The sequence below is a fragment of the Oryctolagus cuniculus genome, chromosome 15 (assembly GCF_051225735.1).
Source record: "Oryctolagus cuniculus isolate XC-2025 breed Fujian yellow rabbit chromosome 15, ASM5122573v1, whole genome shotgun sequence".
Lineage (NCBI taxonomy): Eukaryota > Metazoa > Chordata > Mammalia > Lagomorpha > Leporidae > Oryctolagus > Oryctolagus cuniculus.
The window spans coordinates 67,711,070-67,736,907 of record NC_142881.1 but is presented as its reverse complement, the minus strand read 5'-3'; the positions used below and the strand labels follow the sequence as shown (position 1 = coordinate 67,736,907).

The 25,838-nt window shown below is 47.1% G+C and overlaps 1 protein-coding gene across 23 annotated transcripts in view; it reads left to right on the top strand.

Moving 5' to 3' along the window:
* Positions 1-25,838, top strand: part of KCNMA1 (potassium calcium-activated channel subfamily M alpha 1) — a 783,049-nt gene that overhangs the window by 644,116 nt on the left and 113,095 nt on the right. For 7 of the 23 annotated variants that reach the window (XM_089313363.1, XM_089313364.1, XM_051823043.3 and 4 more), the window contains 1 exon segment: positions 3,122-3,295. The exons of the other annotated variants lie outside the window; for them this stretch is intronic. In XM_089313363.1, the coding sequence (XP_089169489.1) occupies positions 3,122-3,295 (174 nt within the window). 23 annotated transcript variants of the gene reach the window in all.

The window sequence follows — 25,838 nt, the reverse complement described above, 5'->3', positions numbered from 1 at the left end:
TTTTTAACTGTTTCTGTCTTGTCTCTGAGCCTCTCCTTGGTCCTCCTTGCTGCTTTCAATTTTCTGTTTTGTGTTTTTTAAATTTTTGTTTGTGGTGGTGTTGTTTGTCTTTTGAAATTTCCACTTTGCATTTGGTGTGAGTGTCAAAACGACTGAGAATGACGAGTAATCGCATGTTTTCTTTCTCATGCATATGCTGCTTCGGAATGTGACTGCTTATAATTAACAGTTAATCTTCTTATAGCAAATGGTTTTTTGCTGCTTCGATGACCAGTTTCAGCCTGTTCCTGCATGCTAACAATATGAAACTGTAGAACAATGCATGGTCTCCCCAACAACCAACACTAGCAGTCACAAACAGTCCCTGAGAGCTGCTGGTCTGATGCTGTGTTTCCTTTTGAACTCTTATCAAGGAGGAGACCTACCCCGCCCATGATGATGGGTTTCCCTCTGACAAAGTAGTTTCACAATTTATTCCATCACTTTCATCCCTCCCCTTGTCCTTTAAGATGATGATGATGATGTGTGTGTGTGTGTATGAACTTATATAGATATATATAAACTCATATATATATATATATATGAACTTTCTTTCCCCATAACTGTGTCAGATTCTATTATTGTCTATGAACCCAAAATGGCAGTATGGAAATGAAAACCAGGCACTGTTGCTAATGAGAAGCATAGTGTTTCAGAGTTTGATGGGCTTCTCTTCTGCCACAGCATTTGATTAAAAAATTTTTTTCAAAACCATTTATCTACAGCGAAAGGAAAAATCATCTTCATTTCCCTCCTCTGTGTAAATAACAAACCAATATTTTTAGTAAAAGAAGTAAGGAAGAGAAAACCAGAGAATGTCCTCCCTGTTACACACTAGATCCAGATGCATTTGAAATAATTTTTTTTTTCTGTCTTCAGTTGAAGACTTTTTTTTTTTTTCAGTTTTCCTGACTTCAACCACTGCTGTTCACTTGGGGTGTCTAGGCACTCACACCAGCCTGCTAACGCCCCCTGACTCAAATGCTCTCGCGGAACTTTTCTCTCTCACTCTGTCTCTTCTTTTGGAAAAGCTAAACTCTAAGGAATGATATACCACACATTGAACGGGGCTGCGACTGCATGATGACACCAAAAGCTGACGAGCTAGGATGCTAAAAGAACATGTCACAAAAAATGGGATCCAAGTTTACAGGAATGGGATTGCTGCTGCTGAGATCCCTCATTCATCTCCCCCAGTGCCTGTTCTTCACAATCATAACGTTACCCTTGCTTGACAAATATACTGTATGGCAAGTCATAAAGGTCTTAGAACAGGACTTGACCCATTTGAGAGATTTAAACCCTTCTTCCTGGTGACTGTAACATTCAAAGAGGGCAAAACCACAAGCCATATTTTAAAATAAGACTGCAACCATTCTGTACGAAGCAAAGAAAGAGGGGGAAATGGCTTTCCAAAAGGAAGGTGTGGGTGCAGGGAACAACACCTCCCCAGGTCAGCGTTCCTCTTGGGCTGTGATGCATGGAACAAGTATGAATTTCTCTCCCATCCTGTGAGAGAAGCAGGTGGTTCATGCTCAGTGATAAGCAAACACATTTGCCTGTGGTAGCATCAAATTGAGGTACAAAAAGCTGCTGTTGTACTGAAAGATAAATTGGCTCAAAGGGTCAAGGGTGAAGGGCAGTGGAGGCCACTATGGAGTCATCCAGCAACTTCTGTAGGCCAGCACGTGGGTTCAGTCCCTGGCACTGCCACTAGAAAAGCCAGCAATGCTGCATGCATGTTTCAGCGCAATATTTCACGTGGAACCCCTTCTTGTATATCTTGCTTTGTAATTTTTCATCTGTTTTGACCACTATTTTCTGTACAAGGGAACAAAAGAATGATTAGCCCACAGCCTGATTGCTGTCTGAATTTCTGGCGGGTGGGGAGAGGAAGGCAGATCTAAGGATCTGATTCTCCCAGCTTTACCCATGAGTAGCTAAATGCATTCCAATAGACCAACATCTCATATGTTTTTGGTGATTTCTTATTTGTGAACTGCCTTTAATGTCAAATACACAGCGTTAGCCTTGAGTAGCTGCATTTCTTATACGGACAGATTTGGATATTTGTTCTGTCAAGAGTAAATTTAAGGCCGGCGCCGCGGCTCACTAGGCTAATCCTCCGCCTAGCGGCGCCGGCACACCGGGTTCTAGTCCCGGTCGGGGCGCCGGATTCTGTCCCGGTTGCCCCTCTTCCAGGCCAGCCCTCTGCTGTGGCCAGGGAGTGCAGTGGAGGATGGCCCAGGTGCTTGGGCCCTGCACCCCATGGGAGACCAGGAAAAGCACCTGGCTCCTGGCTCCTGCCATCGGATCAGCGCGGTGCGCCGGCCGCAGCGCGCCGGCCGCGGCGGCCATTGGAGGGTGAACCAACGGCAAAGGAAGACCTTTCTCTCTGTCTCTCTCTCTCACTGTCCACTCTGCCTGTCAAAAAAATAAAAAAAAAAAAAAAAAAAAAAAAAAAAAAAAAAAAAAAAGAGTAAATTTAAATTCCTGCAGCCATCATCCAGACTCACTCTCAGGAAGTTCAGCAAAACCATCCTCAGATTCTGTATTAACACATAATCGTTTCACATCTAATTTGATGAAAGCATGTCCCAGGCGCTGCCTAATGCCCAGAAATGGATGGAAATTAGAAAACCTCCAGATTAGATAGTTTTACATCTTGCAAAAACCACTTATTGTACCAAATAAGCAATCCATAGACTTGATTGGCAGTGTGTCTATTTTGTCCTCCTGTGTTAATTGTGCCAGGGGAGAAATGTTGGGTACATTATTATTATTATTATTTTGCTGTGTATAATTTGCTCTTCTTTTCATGCAAGAACCAGATTGTATTCAGTCATGCCCTTTTCCTGTGGTCACCGCTTTACAGAGGGGGGGAAAAAAGACTGCAACAGCTGTTTTGATGTACAACCAAACTGTTACTGACAATCAATGAGTATTTTCCTGGGTCAAGACTGTTAATGTGAACTAAGACCTGTGTTAAACGCCTTCAGCTCCCTTCCAGCTGCCTCGCTGTGTGTGACCTTGCCATTAACTGCCGCTCTTCCTCTCCTCCCATCCAACCACGTGGTTATAGCCAAGATGTCCATCTACAAGAGAATGAGACGGGCATGTTGTTTTGGTTGCGGACGTTCTGAGCGTGACTGCTCGTGCATGTCAGGCCGTGTGCGTGGTCACGTGGACACCCTGGGGAGAGCCTTCCCACTTTCTTCTGTCTCTGTTAGTGATTGCTGCACCCGTTTCCGTGCCTGTAAGTTTAACCTCGACGCACACAGTCCTGTGTCCGTGCTGTCCGTGGTGTTACCCGTGTCTTGTGTTGTGCCCCGTGGTTCTGTGAGTCTGTCGGGCTGATGTTTGCTTCTTACCGTGCTCTCTCACATGGTGAAATGTAGCCCTGCTGCCTGTGTCTGTGTATGTGCGAAGGAAGACCTTCACTCCAACTTGGTTGTCACCTTGTGCTTCTCACAGTCACGTGCAGACCTGTGACACATAAGTGGAAACTAAAATGACGGAATAGCAGAGCCTGTGTTAAAACAGAGATGTGCAGTAATGTATGCGTCATTGGCTTGGAAGTGGATATAAGTTGGGTCAGATGGACGGGAGGAGGGAAAGGGTGGATAGAGAGCGAGTGAGCTCTAGCGTTGAGTTGTTTACAACAAGTTCAGGTGGTTTCTGGAGAACAGCAGAGTTTAGATGCAGAGGGACGTGTGGTGCTGAGTCTCATTCCCTCAGTGCTGGACTTTTTCCTGTGAGTATTCTGGATCTGCCCACCAACACGGGTTGGTGGCTTCTAGGGCTTCTCTTTAAAAAGATAACTAATTCGGAGAATCGTACCATGAATATCTTTTGCTTTTCTTACTAAATATATATATATATATATATATAGTTAAAATGATGTCCCCATTTAACCATGGATTCTTGTAGCAATTATGATTCCAAATAACAACCAACAATGCAAGTTGCGAACCTTCCTGATTTCCTTGTGTCTGTAGCACAGGTCAGTCTTCTTGGTTGCTCGTCATATAACTGGCAGCTGGTAAGGCTGAGCTGGGCGGAATTTTTGAGAGCTTGTCATTCTTATCTCCAGGATACCAAGATCAAAGACAGCAGCAGGTGTTGGGGGGGGAGTAGACAAAGGAATGAGCTGTGAGGGTGCTGTTTGGCTTCCACTCTTTGATTGGCACTGGTGAATTTAACCACCAGCAGCTTGGGTTGCCCTTCTGCTGAAGGCGACTTCTTCTATTCTCAAATAACAAGGCTCTAAAATACTGGCCAAAGGCTTGGTGGAAACCAGGAGGGAGCCACTCTGGCTCCGAGCTGGGGCCCTGTGGTCATGTCTCGGTGCTGGCCGTCCCAACAAATCCCAGCAAAATCCGTATCCCCTGCGTGGGACCCGTGATGCCCAGCGTGTGCCATTTTCATGTTACTCAAGGGAAGCCATAATGAGAGGGACTTCTCAGCTCTGTAATTCCATCCAAGCACTGGTGGAGGCCAGGAGGAGAAACACTTGGGGTGAGATTGTCCGATCCTCTGAGAAATGCGCTCTGCATGACGTCGTTGTCTTGAGCGCCCCTCAGTGTCAGTCCCCACTGTGGAAAACGTGGCGCTTTGGGCTGTGTGCTGAACCTTAACTGGTATTGACAGCTCAGGGGGCGACTTGCCGTCTCTGTTTCATTGGTCTTCCCGCCGTCGTCACTCTGTCAAAGGAAAGCAGATTTCATCCGTCCCCGTGTGAGGCCACTCACCTTTGACCATTAATAAGAAGTTAGAAAACTCCATTCCGCTGGGAGCCCCTTCATGTGCCCACATGAGCGCTTCTTCTCCAATCAAAGCATGCCTCTCGCCTCTCAGAACTCCACTGGCAGGGCTCCCGTAGCCATCCCTGGGTGTCCCTCGCTGGGGGTGGGGTTGGGTGGCGCCCACTTGACAGAGCGAGTTGACTCAAAGAGCAGTGGTGAGAGTAGGCTTTTCATTAAATATGAGCAGATGTGAAATGTAGGGGGTTTGACAATTAGAAATGGCAGGAGAAGGGTCCTTGAATCAAAGTGAGGTCAGATGGGCGGATCAGATTACTTCTCTTACATTCTTTAGTTGTTCTGAAAATCATTTTGAATTAGTGTCAGCCGAGTCATGATGGGTTTTGCCCTTTGTCTTTGATGCTAGGGCTGTATTGTTTCCCAAGACACTCATTAAGGGTCATTATACCATTACAGGGCTTGCTTTGGGCGCAGTTTCTCAGTTGAGCCAGTGTGCTCCAGAGACTGCCTAATTCGTTTCTCTCTTGCCTTTCGTCTCCCTCTTTACTTTTTTTTTTTTTTCCTATAAGGGGAAAGATTTCCGTTTTCGGGGGATGTTAAATTGAAACACAAAAGTCCCATTATGTGTTTTTCTGAAGTGGGAAGAGAAGTAGCTGCTTCCCAGAGGAGTGGTAATATATTAGAAGTGTTCACACAGTTTTAAAAACCTGCCTTCTCGCAGCACGGCCTGCCTGCTGCCTGCTGGGCGCACCTCTCTTTGGAGGTGTGGCCATTACTGTGAGTCTGTTGTTGCTAAGTTCGGTGCAGTTGAACAGTTGTCTTTTCTGTTGAGCTCAGGAGATGTGAGACCAACCTGTGTTGGCATGAAGACCTTCAGAGAGGCAGGACTGGTTTGGAAGACAAATAAATGTGTCTGAAAAGTAAGACAGAGAGCAACCAATAAGAATTCATCATAAGACTGTTTTTTTTTTTTCCCAAAGATTTATGACAGAGAGAGAGCTTCTATCTACTGGTTCTCTCCCCAAATGGCTATGCATTCGGGACTGGGCCAGACTAAAGCCAGGAGCCAGAAACTGCATCGAGGTCTCCCACATGGGTGTCAGGGACCCAAGCACTTGGGCCATCATTCACTGCCTTCCCAGGCACATTAGTAGACAGCCGGAATCAGGAGTCAGAATAGCCGAGACTGGAACCGACACTCTGAAATGGTATGCAGGTGTCCAAACAGTGGCTTAGCCTGCTGGGTCACAGCACCAGTCTGATTTTCTTCTTCTCTTCTCTTCTCTTCTCTTCTCTTCTCTTCTCAAGAGATTGATTTTCTATTCATTAATTGATTTCCTAAAGACTTGCAACAGCAAGAAGCCAGGAATTCAGTCTGGGTCGCCATGTGGGTGACTTGGGCCATTACACTGCCTCCCTGGAGGCACATTAGCAGGAAGCTGGAATTAAGAGCAGAGCCGGGACTTGAACCCAGCCACTCCAGTATGGGATGCAGGCATCCCAAATGGCATGTTGAGACTATTTTATACTTTGGCATTTGATACTTGATCATTTCCATTTTGTTTCCATATTGGTTGGAAAGAATGCCAACTCTCTTAAAGGACACCATGATTGTATGCATCTGCCTTTTCCAAATAGCTAGGTTCTAGTACTATCAAATGTAAAAAATATATATGTCTAGTAACACACACACACATATCGATGTGGATTCTAATCAGTTCCACTCCTCCCCCAATATAATTTTGGAAAGTGGACCTCTCCCTGTAGAATTTTATTCTTGTTGTTTCAGTCTTGCCTGATATCTGATTGCTAAGTATAATACAAGGGGACAATTAAAATTAGGATTCAGTGACAGCCTAGGACCATATTGATTCAAACCTGCTGAGACCTGCCTGACATGATTCTGGTCACAAACCATCAGTAACTCTGGCACGAACAAATTCATCATGTGGTAGAAGAGAAACGGATCTTTAGACTTGTACTTGGAGCTAGTTTTAGCTAAAGTACATGTGCGATCACTCACACCGAGCTTTCAATTTACTAATAGTTTAAACCTGCACGATTACATGTACCTTCTTGCAAACTACTGTAGCAAATTTTAAATGGTGCATGACTTCTGTGACTTTTATTTGGGGTGCGAATATAATACAAGGAGGCATTCAGCTCTAATGGTTAAGCTAGGGGAGAAGTCCAATACGATTAGGTTGAAGGGAAACATACCAAAATCGGTTTAGAGTAATCTTGAGTCTTGTCAGACAATAAACAAAAATCAGCTTATCCTGAGTAGCCTTTGGTTGCACAGGCAGAGAATTAACATTGTCAATAGAACTAAAGTCACTCGAGTGAACTAATGGCATTTTGAAGTACATAAAATCAGATACTAGGGCAGAGGTGGCTGTGGCTTTAGGAAGGTGTCTGTAGTAGGACACGCCCTGTGCTGACAGTCTGCAATGCCTGTTACGGGGAGATTTCATTTAATCGGCTGCACTTGCAAATCAACAGCCTATAATGACCTCATTCCCTTTGCTCATTCCCAAGCTCCCCAACCCTAGATTTTTTTCCTTTTATCGCTGGTCTCTTGTACCCATGCCCTCCTATTCTCCTTAACATCCCACTGATGACAGAAAGATAGAAACGGGACAGCCAAGGAGTTCCCAGCACACATCAGTTTAAGGAGAGTTTTGCATGTGTTTAACGTTTAAATTTATTCATAATGATCACACAAGATTATAGGGTCCTGTGTCATGTTTCCACACCTATATAAACTGGTAAGTTGGGGTCATTAGCCTCTCCATCTCCTCAAACATGTACATTTCTTTGTGGGGAAACATTCAGATCTTTTTATTTTTTAATTTATTTATTTGACAGATAGAGTTAGACAGTGAGAGAGAAACAGAGAGAAAGGTTTTCCTTCTGTTGGTTCACCCCCCCCAAATGGTCACTACGGCCAGTGCTGCGCTGATCCAAAGCCAGGAGTTCCTTCCTGGTCTCCCATGGGGTGCAGGGGCCCAAGCACTTGGGCCATCCTCCACTGCCTTCCCAGGCCACAGCAGAGAGCTGGACTGGAAGAGGAGCAGCCAGGACTAGAACCCGGCGCCCATATGGGATGCTGGTGCCACAGGCTGGGGATTAACCAACTGAGCCACAGCACCAGCCCGAAAAATTCAGATCTTCTAGCCATTTTGCAGTATGCATTGTTGTTGACCACGGTCGCCCCCCTGTGCAATAGATACCAGTATGTACTCCTCCTAACCATAACTTTGCACCTGTTGTCCCACTTCTTGCCATGCCCCCTTCCCTGTACTTTATCCCATTTTTTCACGTGTGCCATGATGATGGGTTCTCTCCCTTTCCTCTGTCTGTCCTCCAGTACCCATCGCACACATTCACACCACTCCCAAAGAGCCTTGGCTTCTACTCTGATGCTTAGCCATCCCTGGCCTGATTTGGCCATTTGTGTTGACTGCAAAAAGTGAAAACTGAGAGGCAGATGGACCTGGCCCACCCCTAAGCTGTTCCAGGTGACTAAGGCTGATTTTGCCCCGGGACGGTCCTCTTTAGGGCACTTTTGCTGGTGGCAGGTGAAGCCACAGAAGCCAGTACCTCTCATTGATTCCACGGTAGCCACATTGAGCACAGAGTTGACCAGATGCACACCCTCCTATGTGTGGACCGTAGTCACCACGATACAGTGGTCACTCCTTCATTCAGGATCAGCATATGAAAATCCTGCTTGGGCGAGATTTCCTTTGAAACAAATCTCTTAAATTGCCTGTCTCTAAAGAGCGACACACAAACCAGTGCTCCGTCCAGAATAGAGAGCTGCTTTCTTTCAGTTTAGGGTCGGTGAAGCCCTGGATTCACATTCGACAGCCTTCCTGTGCCTTCCCCGTTTCTCCTCTGCTCCAAAGAAGCAGTATAGACTCCCTCGAGGTAAACCTGCCATGAAGATGTGCCACAGGCAGTGCAGGAGCAAGGGAACAGTAGGCGAAAGGCAGCCAGTGTTTGTAAGAAACTGAAGCAGAATTGGGAGATAAGAAGGAGAGAGGTCAGAATGAAGGGGGCCAGATGTGTGCCCCATCCCTGACACCCCCTTCCCAGGGTCACAGTGCTAGAATAAGCGACTTGGCTGTTTAAGAACAAACGGAGAAGACAACTGCATGCCACATGGCAGCTGAGCAGAGGTCCTTATGCAAGGTGACATGGAAATTATGTTTGCATTTTTATTTCAGGACAATGGTCAGTAGTCAGGGTACTCACCCTGACAGCTCCTACCACCAGGCAGAGGATCCTTCCCTGTACCTCTGTGGTGCAGGACAGCTGTGGCCAGTTAGCCCTCCATCGTCCTTCGTCCTCCGCTATCTCGGGCGACAGATGCCAGAGCTGGCCCGCCTTCCACTTGAGCTTTCTTGTCAGGGCTGTGCCTTAAGCCCAAATCCTGACCTTTACTGTATGAAATAAAGTCCTGATGAACAAGCAGAGGTTTGAATTAGAGCAGGCTTGGGGCAAATGTCAAGTCCATCTCTGGCTCCCTCCTCCACCTGCACCAGGAGCCTGGATTAGACCCAGTCCGGAGTTTGCAGTGCCTTCGGCTTTATGGGTCTGGGGAGACATAACTTATTAACAAAGAGTTATTAAATTTTTATCAATTTTACAACACAATGTAAATGCCTCCTATGAATCTACATTGTATTCATTATCATTTAAAACGTTAATTAAGTCAAAGTTGCATTTAATTTCTCCCTAAATGGGCCTCTGGGAAAAGGCTCTTAGAAACATCTGTGGGAGCCTGCAGCTCGTGGAGCCAGGGAATCCCCCAGCCCACATTTAGGAGAGCCCCCTGACTTGATTGCTATGGCATGGCGATGGCTAATGTGTTGTGATGCGATTGAACATTGGCTCAAATTAGTATCAGAGCAATCAGGGCATAAGGAACTTGAGAGGGGTCTGTGGGGTGGCCTTCCAATCCCCTGCGGACAGAAGCGAGCAGGTGACCCACAGCGCCTCTGCTCTCTGTTGCACATTGGGGTTCTCCCTTCTCGTATGGTCCCCATTGTTTCCGTCAGATACTTCCTTCCTCTGAAATGGACACTTGCAATCTGGCCCAACAGACTTACGGCATTTGCCAGCATGCTCGTTGTCAAGATGGTGGCGGTTGGGCTCCTTGACTCTCATCTAAGCTCAGAAGCCACAGGCACAGAGCAGCCAACTGGGAACCATTTTCAGAATGCAATGGAGGTAGACATTACAGACGGGCCACGTTCATTGGTGAGGAGGGAATGCGGGAGGCAGACAGAGTGGCTGGAAAACTGCTTTCCCTTTTCGGGGCTAGAGCGATGTTTTTGTCTCGTCTGAGCAGAAGTGTAATTATTCAGGTGTGCTGTGGACTACTGCCCAAGAACTGAGGCTTGTTGGCTTGGTGGTACTAAGACGTAGCCCCATAGATTCACTAGGATTCATGTAAAGAGAACCTAGTGTCATCTCTTCTCTTACTCTGTGCAGTATTCTGCCAACACAGCAAGGGTGTGTGTGTATGTGTGTGAGCTGCTAAACTCAACGCCTATGAAGCATTTGTTACATTGCCGGCACTACTCCGTGTCTGTATCCATATATCCAAATGCTGACTAGTTCACTCCTTCCTATGAGGCACTTGCTAGTACTTGTTGTCAAGGGGCTGTTGTCGAGGGAGGCCGCTGGGCAGGACCCTGTTTGCAGGTGAAACAACTGAGGTGCAGAGGCCGTGGCCTCATCCTGGGTCACACAGCATGTGTGTGGCTCCATGGTCCGTGGAGCAAGGTCAGTTACTCAGTTGTTCATGCGGCTTTGTGAGATCCGCAGGCCACTTCAACTCTACAGGAGTAAACGTGAGGAATCCCGTAATGAAAACAGGAGACAATGTGCTGAGAACCACGGCAGCCCAAGAAGAAGAGCCTGGCGATGAGGAGACAGGTGTGTGGCGGTCGAGAGAAGACAGCAGAGCGGAGGCTGTGCTTGGTGGGGCCAGGCTCTGTCCTGCAGAGAAGCCTTGGGCAGGAAGATGCCACCTAGGCCTGTAGGACTCCACAGCTGGGGCACATTATCCCGAAGCAAGTCCACAGAGTTATAATCTGTTTTAAAAACCGTTTAATTAATGGCTCGGAAGCAGTCGAAGTGCCTTGCTTAAGTTCTTCCTAATTCTCCCCAGCTGACCCAGCAGCCACCGTGACTGCTGTGTGGGCTTGGTGGGTTGTCACTGGAGGAACAGCACTGAGACTACCAGGCTGCAGCCACCGGCACTGGACTGCTATTTCCATTTCCTTCATCCTCCACCATCTTCCCCGGTTTGAATACGCAGCCCGTCTTGAGGGTGTTGAATGTGACAGAGGTGGGCAGCTCTCAGCTCCTGGCATGAGGGGTACTGGCCCAGGCCCAGCAGCAGGCACAAAGCCCCTGGGCGCCACCAACTGGGACACGTCCCCAGCCCTGAGGATCTTGGCTCCAGCTGCATGTGGTAGCCCCAGTTAGCATCCATGGGAATGACTTTTTAAATCCATGTGTATGGCATTGAGGCTTTTCCCCTCCCTTCTTTCTCAGGGAGACAGCGTGTCTCCTTCCATCAATGCAGGGGAAAAAAATAATAAAGTACTTCACATCGCATTCCCTGAAAATCCACTGTAGCTTTCAACCACTTATCCTAGTCCAGTGGAAATACGAAACACATTTCCTGTGAAGCAATGCCACAGACACTCCGAGGATGTCATGGGACACTGCTGAGTACCATGCACGATTTTCCGTTTTATTTCTTTGTGCATAAGACCTTTGTCTGCATTCATTGTGTCTCGGTGTCACCAACCGTGACTGTAGCATTTGTGTACACCATTGACCCCAAAGGGTCAGACAGCATGGAAAAATACTGGAGTCTGGGTTTTCTCACAGTGCAGGGTGTGCCTGTTGAGTGTGCTCACTTCTGGAAGGGGCAAACTGTGCTTTGCTAACCAGCTCTTCGTTTGTCCTTCTCCCAAACCACCGCGTTGAATAACCTGGATAAATGGGAGATCCCAGTCCCTATGCTTGTTTCCCGGAGTTCAGCTTTCCCAGCTGACATCTCCCATAGCCAGTCTGAGTGCACGGAGCCCAGTCCAGCACTGGGAGACTCACACTTTGGGAAATGCAGAAGCAGTTGAAAAGACTCTTTTGTAAATAGCTAGACAGTACCTAGCTGGAGTTGCCGTGCATGCTCATAGATTCTTCTGCAGAAACATTCTTTGGATGTCCAGCTCAGATGAGTTGGGCCCACAGCAGTGGCCTTTCTTCTCTGGCCATTGCATTTGGCCATCCTCTCAATCCAAGAGAAAGAGCAAGTGGAAAAGACTCCTGTGGCCTCTCCTAGAGAACCGCGATGCCCCCTTCTAGCCTGTGCAGGGCAGCACGAGGAGGCCGACCAAACCTTCCCAGAGCTGCAGAGAAAGCCCTGTGGGAACCTGACGTGTGATGTTTGGGGGCAGACCTGTGTCAGGGATGACCAGCTGCCCCGAGAGTCATTTAAATGAAGTGAGAAGACTCTGGCTTCAGAACTGGAGCTGCACTGGATGTGTGGACAATGCACAGAGGGGCACTTTTAGGCTACAGAGTGGCCGTTTTCTGGGACTGGAGCTGACTGCTTTGCATCACAGGGGATCTCCATTTTGGTCCATGTCAGCTTTCTGGTTGGAGTCCATTGGATCACAGTCAGTCCAGAAAGAACCTAGAAACTGTCTACCTTCTCTCCAGGGTCGGATGTATGGTGTGCTGGCATCTGTGGCTGGGAATCATGATTGGCAAGAATAGTTGAGTGGGAAGTGGCCTGAGGATTGCAGTTCAGTAACTATTTGATGAGGAAAAGAAGGAATAAATGAAGAGAGGCTGAACCGTGACTGGAGTAGGAAGTGATGGGCCAGAAACAGGGCTGCTGCACATCTGTAAAGTCTCCTAAGGCTTCCCAGGCAGCTTCATATATGGGCGATATGTAACCAACCTAAGGAAACGGGATATGCTGGAAGATTACGGAGGAGAATGGTGGTAAGGAAACCTAGCAGATGAACTTCATTACCGACTAGTGGGTACAACTGATACTCTTTATGAAAGATCAATTTTGGGAAAGAAGGGCTAGAAATGGTGTATGGTTAAAAAAGCAATCACGTAAGCCGCATTCCGTCATTGTTTCAGATCGGGAGGGAAGAGGCACCTCCACGTGGAGAGCATCAGTTCTGGGTCATCATCGTGACATTTGCTCTTGGTTGTCTTCATTGCTGGGAAGCGGCAGTTTTCTGAGTCAGGGTTCCACAGTGTGGCGGGGCCGATGTGAAAAAAGGGGGGCTGTTACAGAGACGTGTGCCATTTGGGGGTGAACCCATCCGCTCGCCCAAGTAGGAAGAAACAATGCGTAAGGCCACTCAGGTGCATTAGGGACCAGTGACTCTCATTTGAAGTAGGCAGCTCAGGTTGGACAGCAGCACCCAAAAGACACCTCCTCTCACCTTGAGGTTGCAGAGCGTAATGGCACCTCACCATTTTTTTTTATTAAGTGTCATTATTCTGTTTATTTCTCTTTTTTAATGTTCGGAACTTTAATTACTTTGGCTTTATTTATTTATTTATTTATTTTTATTAGATAGAGTTAGACAGTGAGAGAGAGAGAGAGGCAGAGAGAAAGGTCTTCCTTCCATTGGTTCACCCCCGAATGGCCTCTGTGGCTGGTGTACTGTGGCTGGCGCGCTGCACCAATCCGAAGCCAGGAGCCAGGTGCTTCCTCCTGGTCTCCCATGCAGGTACAGGGCCCAAGTACCTGGGTCATCCTCCACTGCCCTCCCAGGCCACAGCAGAGAGCTGGACTGGAAGAGGAGCAACCGGGACTAGCACCCGGCGCCCATATGGGATGCCGGCACCACAGGGGGAGGATTAACTAAGTGAGCCACGGCGCCGGCCCCCTGTTTATTCCTCTTGAGACAAGGAAGAGGTCACACACTCTCTGGATTGCTCTCTGGCTGCACCAAGCCTTGTCCTGCCTTTGAATGCCTCTCAGTCGCTCTCGGCTTTTTGTCAAGGCTGAGTGGAGCTGGCCATTTCTTCGGTGCAGATGCGTCCATCTCCACATATGGCCTGCGACACTTCCAACTGAGAGAACATGTCCAGCAGGGATGCTATGAAGCCAATGCCCTAAACAGGTGTTGCTGAAAAAAGGCAAAACAATGACCTGCAGAGAAGAGAGACAGGAGGTGCAAATGGAACTATGAAATATGTTAGGAATGCAGACAGGGAAGAAGGGGCTCAGGTGACGTCTCTAGGGACATGGATGTGAAATTTGCAAGGGACTTGTTGCTGGAAACCTCACTCCTTCACGGATTTCTTCTATTAAGATGAAGTTGGCTATGAGTTAGGCAGACACCTGTCTTTTTTCTACGTTGGAGGGTTCCCTAGCCATTGCCTTCACTTCCCTGTGAGCTAGGTGAGCTGACTGGCAATTGAAACCTGAAATTCTAGTGACTCAGAACAAAGAAGGAAAGATGTCCGTGTTTTCTGGAGACTTTGGAAGTCCATCCTGGGGGATCACGGTTTCGTATGTTCTAGGGCTGCTCAGCTGGGTGATGACTGCAATAATAAGATTAAAGTACTTTCATAAGTCTCAAGGCACAGCCTCCTCTCATTTCACCTAGTGACCCCAGAATAGATGTTATTCTTGCTTTGGGGGAACTTCCCTATTGTTGATCTTCCCTTCTGTAAAATGGAGATAATAATAGGATTATTGTGAGGAATGGTGTCAAGGATTAAATATGTGAATATATGTAAAATCCTTACAAGGTTGCTTGGCAGATGTTGAATGCCGCGGTTCATTATTGTTATTATCATCATCATCATCCTTTATTAACACGTGGAATGACAGAAACAGGAATGAACTTGACCAAGATGACATAGTGAGTGGATTGCTACATCACGGAACTGCCATCTCCCATAATATTGATGGAAATAATAACGATAAACCATTTTAACGGTTGCTAATGCATCTTTTTTCGAATGATTGAGTCTTGTCAAGCTCGTCTTACAAAGGACACATCAGTCACAGGGAAGTCCATGGGTAGTGACTGAGACTCAAACAGCTTAGGGGAACTGACTATAAAATTAAAATTGAGATAATTTAGTTAATTTTTAATCATAGTCTTAACAGAAATAATCCAACAAAAATGCCAGGAGGCAGCTAACAGTCCATTGATCCCAATGTTGTCTATCCAGAAAGCCCTGCAAAATTTGCATATAGAATGAAAGAACTGGAGGGTCCTCTCTCTGAGGTTCCCGTAAACTCAGACTGATTCATTTCCCTGTTGCAAACAGAACCCGAACGTTGTTTCAACACTTGCTGGCGTACGTCTTTCTAAGATGCTGACATTTCCTTACCAATGCTCCTAAGCCCTGTAGGGAAAAACACTGCACTCCTGCGGGTGTAGAAGCCTTCGTGTGTATCGGTGCTGAGCTTCTAGTTAGGAATTCTCAGCTTTCAGGCCAGGAGATGGAGGTGCAGGAAGGAGATGGGCAGCCCAGAAGATTCTTATGCGTCTGTATTTCATTACCAGTTTGTTCTCTTTTAAGGTGGTTTTTGTTTGTTTGTTTTTTCTCAAGGGAGTACAGTTTTTTGTGTTTTTTTTTTGTTTTGTTTTGTTTTGTTTTGTTTTTACTTTCCAGTGACTTGAGGGTCATCCATAGTCAGAACACTGTCAGCTTTTAAAGAAATCAAAGACCAGCTCATTGGTAATTTCTCTGTAACTAGGGCTCAACCCCAGACAACCTCTCTGGCCACATTGACTCTGCCTTGTTTTGTTATCATCAGGTCTCTAGGAAAGTGACTTTGTAATCAAGTAGGGGTACCCTTCTCCAGGCAAACGGGACTTCCCAGCTGTTATGGTACATATTTGATAGATGAAAAACAAGTCTTTTTTTGTGTGAAAGGACTTCAAAAAGATCACAGAAAATAAACTTAAAAATAACTATTTTCTAAGAATTTCATAGCCAGGCATAGATTTTTAATAAGTATATATTTCCCTTGAGCTTTTTGAAGACTTGGCTCTCAAAATCCTTGGTAAGATCTTCTTTGGGACTAGGATCCTTGGAAAACTATGACGTTGGTTCCTATCACCCCTCATCCTACTGAAAGCCTCGCCTCTATGACTTCTGCATCTCACAGGTGCACGTGGAGGGAATAAATGGGAGGTAGAGATGGCATGTCTTTTCAGGTCTACCGTAATTTCTGTTCTTGGTGATAACCCTGTCCTCAACCCATCTGATTGGTGTTGGAACTCAACACCATCACTTTTCCTAAATTCCATTATGAGTGCATGGGCTCCTCATCTTGTTGGTTTTCTCATTGTGATATGAGTACCAGAATCAGGGCTAAGGCTGGGCTTGCTCCCTTCCCTCATGATGCCACTGCCCCTTTCTTTGGGCAGTGTGAGGACAGGTCTAGAATGGGCTGCATGAATGTTGATCTGCCACTCCAAGTATTCCACTGTCCCTGTCTCTTGTATGTCCACTGATGGCCAGGTCCTTGGATTGGCCTCCTCATTGCCTTCCAGACCGTCTCTCACCATCACCATTGCCCTTCAGCTAATCTCTCTTGCCACCAGACCACCACCATGCTTATTCTTTTAAAGCACAGCTTTTATTATGTTATATTATCCCATTTTAAAGAAATTTAAAAATACTTTTGATGGCTCCCTGGTTTCAGTAGTTCATCTTCTATTATTAACATGACATTAAAAATCCTTCTGAATTTGGCCAAAAATTGTCTAGTTTTGTTCTCCACATACCTATCCTCCATCTAACCATTCTTCAAAAATTTCCTGTTCTTGTTACTCTGCCCATTTCTGTAACTTTTTCCTGTGCTTGATTTTCCCCTCCTCTCGTGCCGATTGGAATTTACCTTTCTTTTAAGATGGAGATAGGCCAGCTGGCCACAGGGGCAAATCTGGCCCACAACCTGTTGGTAAGTAAAGTTTTGTGGTAACCCAGTCACACCCATTCACTTGTACACGTCTATTCAAGCCTCAACAGCCAAGCTGAGTAGAGGCAGCAGAGAGTGTATGGTCTGTAACTCCCAAAATATTAACTGACCTCTTGGGAAACAGTTTTGACAATCACTGCTTTGAAGCTCAATGGTCGCCACTTCTGTGGCATTGTCTTGACTGGCCTATTCTTGACTTCAAGTCAAAATAAGTGAGTCTCTCCTCTGTAAGGCCTTGACACTCTCTAAGGCCCAGAGCACTTTTCATGTTGAGTTTTCTTAAAGAGAGAGCAACAAAAACATCTCACTGGCCTTTGAATTCTCAGCACACTACGTGCAATGGCCAGGGTGCATGGTGGGAATTCAGCATTGCTAAAGGACATGGCCACTCTCTCAGAAATATGCTCCTGTCATTTATTAGACGTATGTCTCTAGAGAAAAGATGCTTTCAAGACGGGGGATCTTCCTTCTTGCTCCTTTATCTTGAGCAGAACATCTGTTGCTGAGCGGCCGACCCCTTGGCCTGCTGTGCATCATTGGAATGAATTGATCTAGAAGTGGTCACTGCTTTTTCTGAAGGTGACATTTCTTCTGCTGCTGATACGCACACAGTGGCTGGACTTCAGGCTGGATCTAGGGATGCCTTCTCCCTTCTCAAGAACTTTATCGCTACTGTGCTGAAGGGTAGGCTTTTATCTGTAAGTTCTCAGGCTGCAACCTGCTGTATAGACATCCTCTTTCTGGAATAATTCACTGCCTGGTACACTAGCCTCTATGCAGTGTAGTTCCCCTCCCCACCCTACATTCAAATCTGGGCAGCTGGAACCCCACCAGACTCCCCCACACCCTCCCCATCGGTTTAAAACTGCTCTTTGCAACCCTTCCTCTCCAGAGCGAGTGGGAACAGGTTGCGTGGGAGTGCCCATTGCCCATGCCCAGGACTCTCCTAATCACACTCTGTGTGCATGAAACTGTGGACACTTGGGGCTCAAAGGAAGCATGGGGACATTTGGCTCTCTTCAGTGCATTCTCCAGCTTAGACAGATGGAAGAGCTCAAGGCAAAGAAATTCCACCATTTCTATTGGAATAACAAAATCATGTGTGTGTTTCTTAAGGGACACTGCTGCATGAGCAGTTTTTTGCTGTCGTTGCTAGAGATTAAATCTCAATAACTTTTTGAAATTAGAGTGGGTTTCCCATCAGCTGAATGGGCCATGGTGCTCACCTCCCTCCTGTAACAATCCAAGAACGGTCACCCTTCTTTGAATGCCTTGGGATGTTATCAGCACTGAGATCAAATCAGGGCAACATAGGAACTGTCATTTTTCATTCACTGGCGTCCTTTGATCCCATTTGGACTTTATTTGTTCCAAGTGAAAAATATGACCCCCATTGCATACATCTCGCCTTCGGAGTCCTCTTTAATTTTTATTGTTTTCTGTTAGAGATCAAATCGGAGTTGTAAGCAGAGCGGCCATTAGTTATCTCCACTGGATTTCACCGCCCGGGCTTCATTTTTGCTCTTACACAATCCCCAGCCTTCCCTGTTGCGTAGCAGTCACTCACCATGAAGCCACGATACGCCTTCCGTGGGTACTTGGGTGTTAATTTATTTCGCAGTTTCCTTTGCAGATATAATCAGAGTCACCTATCACATTCCTGTTTCTTCTTTTTATTGTGTTCCTTTGCCATCACCTTGGTGTGATCTTTTTCTGAAAAATGACAGGTGGTGTTTCTGTGCTCTTTGTATCCATGACTTACAGGCTTGTGGCTTCTCTATTGCCATATATATTACCATACATACAAATATATATATAACATTTTATAGATGCAATCTCAGTTATTTAGAACTCAGATTTTGTTAGATGAGCAAATTCCCTAAATGACACCTTGGTTTAGGTGCACTTTTTTTAAAAAAGGGAGGGGGGGAATGCTTTGCAAGATATTTTTCTCTAAATTGCAAATGAAGGTAAAGCTCTCAGATTATGCTGTCTTTTTCCTGATCTCTTAGTGAATCGAAATGTGTGAACATTATTTTCATGTAAGTGATCGAGTTGTGGTGTTTAATAAGATGATGTTAGAACAAAAAGAGCTTTCCCTTTTGATTTATTTGGATATTTACTGGGTGACTTACAGTGCTTTACATGTTAGAATTGGTTTGTCAACAATTAACATTCTAGGTTTTTATATAACCCATACTTCAGGTAATGGAGGATTATTAAACTGCAACCAGTGTGTTAGAAATCTGCCCACTGGTAATAAAATTCTTATGTATAGCAGCGGCTGAGAAATACTGCTGTGTATTTATGCGTAGATGGCAAGATACATGACCACAAACCACAGAGGGCCCTGAAATGCAAGTGGGCCAGCAGGTGGCGCTGCTTCTCTATAAATGAGATCCTGTCCCTGGCCCGATTCCTCTTTCTGTTCCCCTGCCCACTTTCTGCTTTTTCTCTTCTCAGTTGATTCCCTCCTTGATGTACCTAAAATGAATACCTAAAGCTGGTGGTTTTTTCGTTTCTTTGAAGAGATATATGAGAATAGTTTCAAAAGTTCATGGGAAAAATAGAATTACAATAAGTTTATTTAGGGGCAAACTTTTTTTTTTTACAGGCAGAGTGGACAGTGAGAGAGAGAGAGAGAGAGAGACAGAGACAAAGGTCTTCCTTTGCCATTGGTTCACCCTCCAATGGCCGCCGCAGCGGGCGCGCTACGGCCGGCGCACCGCGCAGACCCGAAGTCAGGAGCCAGATGCTTCTCCTGGTCTCCCATCTGGGTGCAGGGCCCAAGGACTTGGGCCATCCGCCACTGCGCTCCCAGGCCACAGCAGAGAGCTGGCCTGGAAGAGGGGCAACCGGGACAGAATCCGGTGCCCCGACCGGCACTAGAACCCGGTGTGCCAGCGCCGCTAGGCAGAGGATTAGCCTATTGAGCCGCGGTGCCGGCTCAGCGGCAAACATTTTTTAAAATCCATTCATAGTTTTCTTGTAACACATGTTTTGCATGAAATTTTTAAAGACTCACCCCCAGGCCCCCAAGCCGGTGTTGTGGCGTAGTGGGTAAAGCTGCCACCTGCGATGCCAGCATCCCACATGGGTGCCCATTTGAGTCCTGGCTGCTCCACTTCCCATCCAGCTCCATGCTAATGTGCCTGGGAAAGCAGCAGAAGATGGCCCAAGTGCTTAGGCTCCTGCACCCACTTCAGAGACCTGGAAGAAGCTCTTGTCTCCTGGCTTCAGCCCTGGCTGTTGTGGCTATCTGGGGAGTGAGCCAGTGGATGGAAGATCTCTCTCTTTTCTCTTTCTCTCTCTTTCTCTCCATCTTTCCGTCTCTTCTTCTCTTTGTAACTCCACCTTTCAAATAAATAAAATAAATTTTTTTTTATAAAAAGACCCCTTCTATACCTCTCCTAAGACAATCCCTCTCACCATCAAGACTTAGAGTACCTGTGCTGTCTTTGTGCAATGTTGCAAGCCCGTGTTTTTATCTAATACTTATTTAAGCCTTGGTTTACACCAGGATAGTGAGGGACATTGTTATAAAGGAGACCGATGTATTGCATTAATGTCCTGTATGAAGATATTATAACACAGTGCTCTTCCATCAAGAACTACTGTAGAATCCAGGTGAACTGAAGAATACTGCTTTCCCCTGCAGACCAGAATGAAATTCTGGCACACGAGAACAGGTTTCTCATTGTTTGTTATTTATGCCATTTCCCCATTAGCTCAACAGTTCATCACATTGAGTATCACCAATGGGGGGAGGGGGGCAAGCGTACGTACAAGCAAAACCAATTTTTATCCTTTCGTCCACACATAGATTACTGTCCAGCTAAGTTTTTAAAGTCACAGCTAAGTCTTTTAACACATTTTTGTACAGGATGCTTGGGTACGAACGTTGACCTGTATAGGAAAGCATGGATTTAGTGACGTTTATGGAAAACGAGAATTAAAATACATCCCAGGAGGACTCACTTATTGATTTTCTTTGGTGGAGTGCTCCGCTTTTTCCATGTACAGTATCTATCATCTGATATTTTGACTTCCTCTTTTCTGATTCTCATGCCCGTTATTTCGCTCTCCTCCTCAGTTGCTCTTGCTACTCCTTCCAGGACTGTCTTGAATCAGAGTGGTGGGAGTGGGCACGCTTGCCCTGTACCAGCTCAAGGGGAAATGCTTTCGGCTTCTCCCCACTCACCAGGATGCTGGCTGCTGGTTTTTCATACGTAGCCTTTATAATTTTGGGATATGTGCTTTCTGCACCTAATTTGTAGAGCATTTTTTTGTTATCGTAAATAGCTATTGAATCTTATCAAGTGCTTTTTCCCTATTGTTAAATTCTACCTTTCAGACCATATAGAACTTTGAATGCATATACTTTATTCCTTTTGTAATTGAATCATTTGAAACTGTTGACTTTTTAGAAGCCAGTGGAAAAACCATTTTCTCTTTTGAGTTGTTTGACTTTTCGGAGGCCTACGGGGCTCAGAGTTGCAGAGGAAGGATCTAGATCGCATCATGTATGTTTTACTCCTGGGCATGGCTTTGACAGTGAGCATCAGGAAGGGGGACTGATTCGGGAAAAGCTCCAGGAGCAGAGGACTGGGGAGACATTGCTTTCTCAGTGTCCCCTCTTTAAAACACCGGTTTGTTGAAAATGTGCTTCGAAAACGTAGGTTGCAAGCACTTTTCAGGCAAGAGTCAAACCCTGATGGCTTTCCTTCCAGCTCTCTTTGAAGGGGACAGAATCGACCCAAGTGCCTGACAACAGTAAATAGGCGTGCTGGAGTCGAGGTTAGGGTTGTCCGGCTGGCCTGGGAGACGTTGGCCCCGGGAGCTTCATGGGAGCCCATTGCAAGGCATTCAGGGCGTCAGTTCGTCTTCTGTTGACTGTGTCCCCCAGGGTAAAGACAAGACTTCCAGTGCAACGGGATATGCCAGGAGTCTCCCGTGTTTGCTCTGTGCGTGTGGCTGGACCCTTACAGCTTTTAAGTAGCCAGAAACAAACTAGGGTAAGCTAGGCCATCTCTGATAGACTTTTCCAAGATGCAAACCCACCCACTGTCCTCTTCAAATTTAAATCAAAGGAAAAATAATGTTTCAAGGATTCCAATTGTTACCCAAAACAGCCCGAATTCTGTCACCATGGAGGGAAGCCTTGCTCTTCCAGCCCTCACTCCACTCTCAAACACATTTTCCTGCTCCAACTAACCCGGCTTCCCAGCAGTTCCCTGATTTAGTGTCTCCCGGCCTCCTCGCCCTGGGCCAAGCTGTCTGTGCCCCCACAGGCCCTCCTCACCTGCCTCCACCACCCTTCATTCACCTGGTGTAGGCGGGGTGAGTCGGGTGCCCTCCACCCCATGTGCTGCACCCTGGTGTATGTGGGTGAATCAGATTGACATCTCTCTCCATCCCATCTGCTTTTCCCGAAGACCCCCCCCCCCCCGGCACTTGCTGGTGGTCTGGGGCACTTGCCTTAGCCCCCGACTTGCCCTTGTGTTGCAGTATCTTTTGTGCTGTTGTTTTGTGTCACTCTCTGTTTGGGATGAAGTTCTCCAGTTAGACTTGCAGTTCTCTCTAAAGTGTGAGTCTCTAAAGACAGCGAAGGGAAGAAAAGGGAGAAACACACGCGATGCCTCCGAGCTCCTGGTGGAGTGAGGCCGGGTGGGGCTGGAGCACTAACATTCTCTCTGGAAGCTGGGGTTCAGAACCACGGAGCGGAGCTCCACTTTTCCCAGCCCAGGAATACTGCGCTTCCTGTTCTCTGGCACTCTGGGCTGACTCTGGTAGGAAATTCTGGGTAATTGTTTGTGGCTTTGTCGTTATGAGGCTCTTAGTCCCTGGCTGGCTCCTGTGATAGCTGTTGAGTAACTAGAAACAGCATGAATCTGGAATCATTACAATTCAGGGCCAAAAAGGTCTTCTACTGAATGCCAAGTCCCATCCCCCCTCCCCAGGAGGGGAAGGGTCCTGCCACAGCCATGTAGTGGATCCAAGCCACGGCCATGTGGTGGATCCGAGCCAGGCCCAGACCCTGGGGCTCCTAACCTCTGGGCTGAGCATCTCCTCTGGGCAGTGCTGCCTGTGTAGCCACTGGGAGCAACGTGCTGGGAGCACTCCCAGGGGCTGTGAGGGATTCAGAGATGAGCAAACTACGGCAGAGGAGCTTCAAGCCAATGTCAGGGCATGAGCTGAGAAGGGCCAAGGGGTTTTCAAATCAAGGAGGTGGCAGTCACGGGAATACTTCCAGGAAGAGGCAGCCTGGCCTGTTCCCGATAGCGAGGCAAGCGGAAGACATGATGGGAAGTTCCCAGTGAAGGAGTCACTGGCTCCCTATCCCAGCCTCCCCCGCCCCTCCCCTTGCCCCCCACAAGTGTCCATCAGCCCCTTGTCCTCCCATGGAAATGCAAGGGAAGGCGCCCTCCCCATTGGCGTGCGATTCCTATGATTTGGAGGGAACCGTGGGGTTTCTCCACGTTTCCTTGTGACTTTCATTTGTTCCCAGCCTCCTCCATTTGAGGTCCATTTAAGCGTTTTCTGGCTTTGTCTTTATGGCACTTGGCAATGCCTAACCATTGGGGCCGTATGACACATGAGACAGGGTGACAGTTGAATGGGGAGCAGAGCATGGGGACGCCAGCCCATTCTAGTGGCTGGGTACTGGGTTCATGTCAGGCAGGGTGGAGCCCATGAGCTGATGTATGTGGAGCAGCAGCACACGGGCCAGTGGCAGAGGGCTCTGACTTTTCAAAGCCAAGATATTAACAATCGATAGCATTTGGTGAGAGCCTACCACAAACTCCTCTCAGTGGTTTCAGTCCATTCTTGCAAGAACCCTATTAGATAGTTATTTTAATTATACCCATTTCATAGATGAGTAGAACAAAGTTAGGTTCTTTATGAGATACCCAGTTTTGAACCCAGCAGGGTGGCAGCAAGGCCTGTGTACTTGACCATTGCCCTTCCCACCACTTAGTATGTACTGACGATTGTAGGACAGGGCCCGTGCCTTAAAGCCCTTCTTTCGGGGGTAGCAGGCTTGAGTGTCCCTGGAGCTGAGGCTGGATGCAGATGTGGGCTGCCTGCCAGAGAAGGCAGTAGCGGATGTCTGACCAGCTGGTAAGCTTTTGCCCCAGGAGACGGGGGTCCCTCTGGAGGCAGACCCACTCGCTGCAGGATTTCTCAGTGGAAGTCAGAAGTTGAATGTTTTTAGGGGCCGTCTCCAGCACTGAAGGTTGTCCCATATGGAAAATCCTATGTAACAGTGGTTGGTGGAGACCGGCGCCGCGGCTCACTAGGCTAATCCTCCGCCTTGCGGCACCGGCACACCGGGTTCTAGTCCCGGTCGGGGCACCGGATTCTGTCCCGGTTGCTCCTCTTCCAGGCCAGCTCTCTGCTGTGTCCAGGGAGTACAGTGGAGGATGGCCCAAGTGCTTGGGCCCTGCACCCCATGGGAGACCAGCAGAAGCACCTGGCTCCTGGCTTTGGATCAGTGCGGTGCCAGCCGCAGCAGCCATTGGAGGGTGAACCAACGGCAAAGGAAGACCTTTCTCTGTGTCTCTCTCTCTCACTGTCCACTCTGCCTGTCAAAAAAAAAAAAAAAACAAAAAAAACAACAACAACAACAACAAAAAAAACACTAAAAATTAAAAAAAAAAAAAACAGTGGTTGGTGGATACCAAGCAGAGGACATCGATGGCAGTGTTAGGTCCTCAACTTGTCCGTCTGTGGCCACTGGTTCCCTCGTTTAATCCTATAGCCGCTCCAGATGTGGTGTCCTGACCAGTCCAGCAGGGGCAACAGTAGATCTTAGGACATCGGGATGCTGATGAACCTGTGTGAGATCAGGACTCTAAAGAGGGTCGGAGCTGGGGCTTGGACAGACAGACTGATTCTAGAAGTTCTTGGAATCCTGGTGGTTTCTAGGATCTGAGTGAGAAGTTCACAGACCTGGACCTGGTTCTGCGTTTGCGTGGTGGTCTTGTCTTGAGGGTGAGGCCACACAGCAGGACATCCCCAGACCTGTTCCCGTCCCGCGGCTTCACACCACGGTGTCCTCTCCCTTTGCTCACCAGCCAGGGCCCCGCCCTGCGCTAGCACTTACAAGGGTGGCACACAGTGTGCCTGATGATAAATTATAGGAGAATATAGATAACGATTTTACAGTTCAAGAACATCTTTAGAAGGTGACTATGCCCTTACAGAGTAGACTAAATGCTGTGTTTAGTGTAAAATCGCAATCGAGCCTGGGCCTTCCTCCCAAGGTTAAGAGCACACTGTATTTCTGTAGTGTTCTGGCAGAACATTCTTCATCGGGCACCTGGGTTGTGCTAAAAACCCATGCATTTTACCTTTATCAGCTCCTGAGAAAGTATCGGGGCAACCATCTGGAATACGTATTAGAATTCCAGGGGGCTCTCGACACCCCTGGCTCGGTGGGGATATGGTCTTTATAGATGAGCCGATAATAATAACAGTGTTAATAGTAATACCAGTCCTTATCAGTGTCACATTTATGGCTTAGAAAACAATATCACATGCACACAATTAAGAGTCCAAAGCTGGCCTTCAAATAACAGAATCGCTGGGGCAAGCATTAATTTTAAAAATGTAAATAGCAAAGAGAAAATGGAAATGAAAATATGACTGACGTCTTCTGCCAGTCATGCGTATTTGAAGGTGTCTGGGAGAAGGGGAAAAATCAGAGGAAAAAAGCAGTCTCTGTATCCAAACACAGAAGAAAATGGAAACTTGGGCCCCCGAGTGGCGATGTAAATCAGCAGACCGCGTTCCGCAGGAGCCTTGGACGTGGGGTGTGAAATCAAGTCCCTGAGACACCTGACCCCTTCTCTCTTTTCTGTTTCTCACCCTGGGCAGGTGGCACATCTCAGACTCCTGAGGCAGCATGATCTTTTCCCCACTCCTTTGGATGCCTGACAATTTGTAAATCCACAAGGATGCGCTTGCTGCAAGGGCCCTTCCTTCACGAGCCCATGCAAACAGCGTGAAATGATCCAACAAAACAG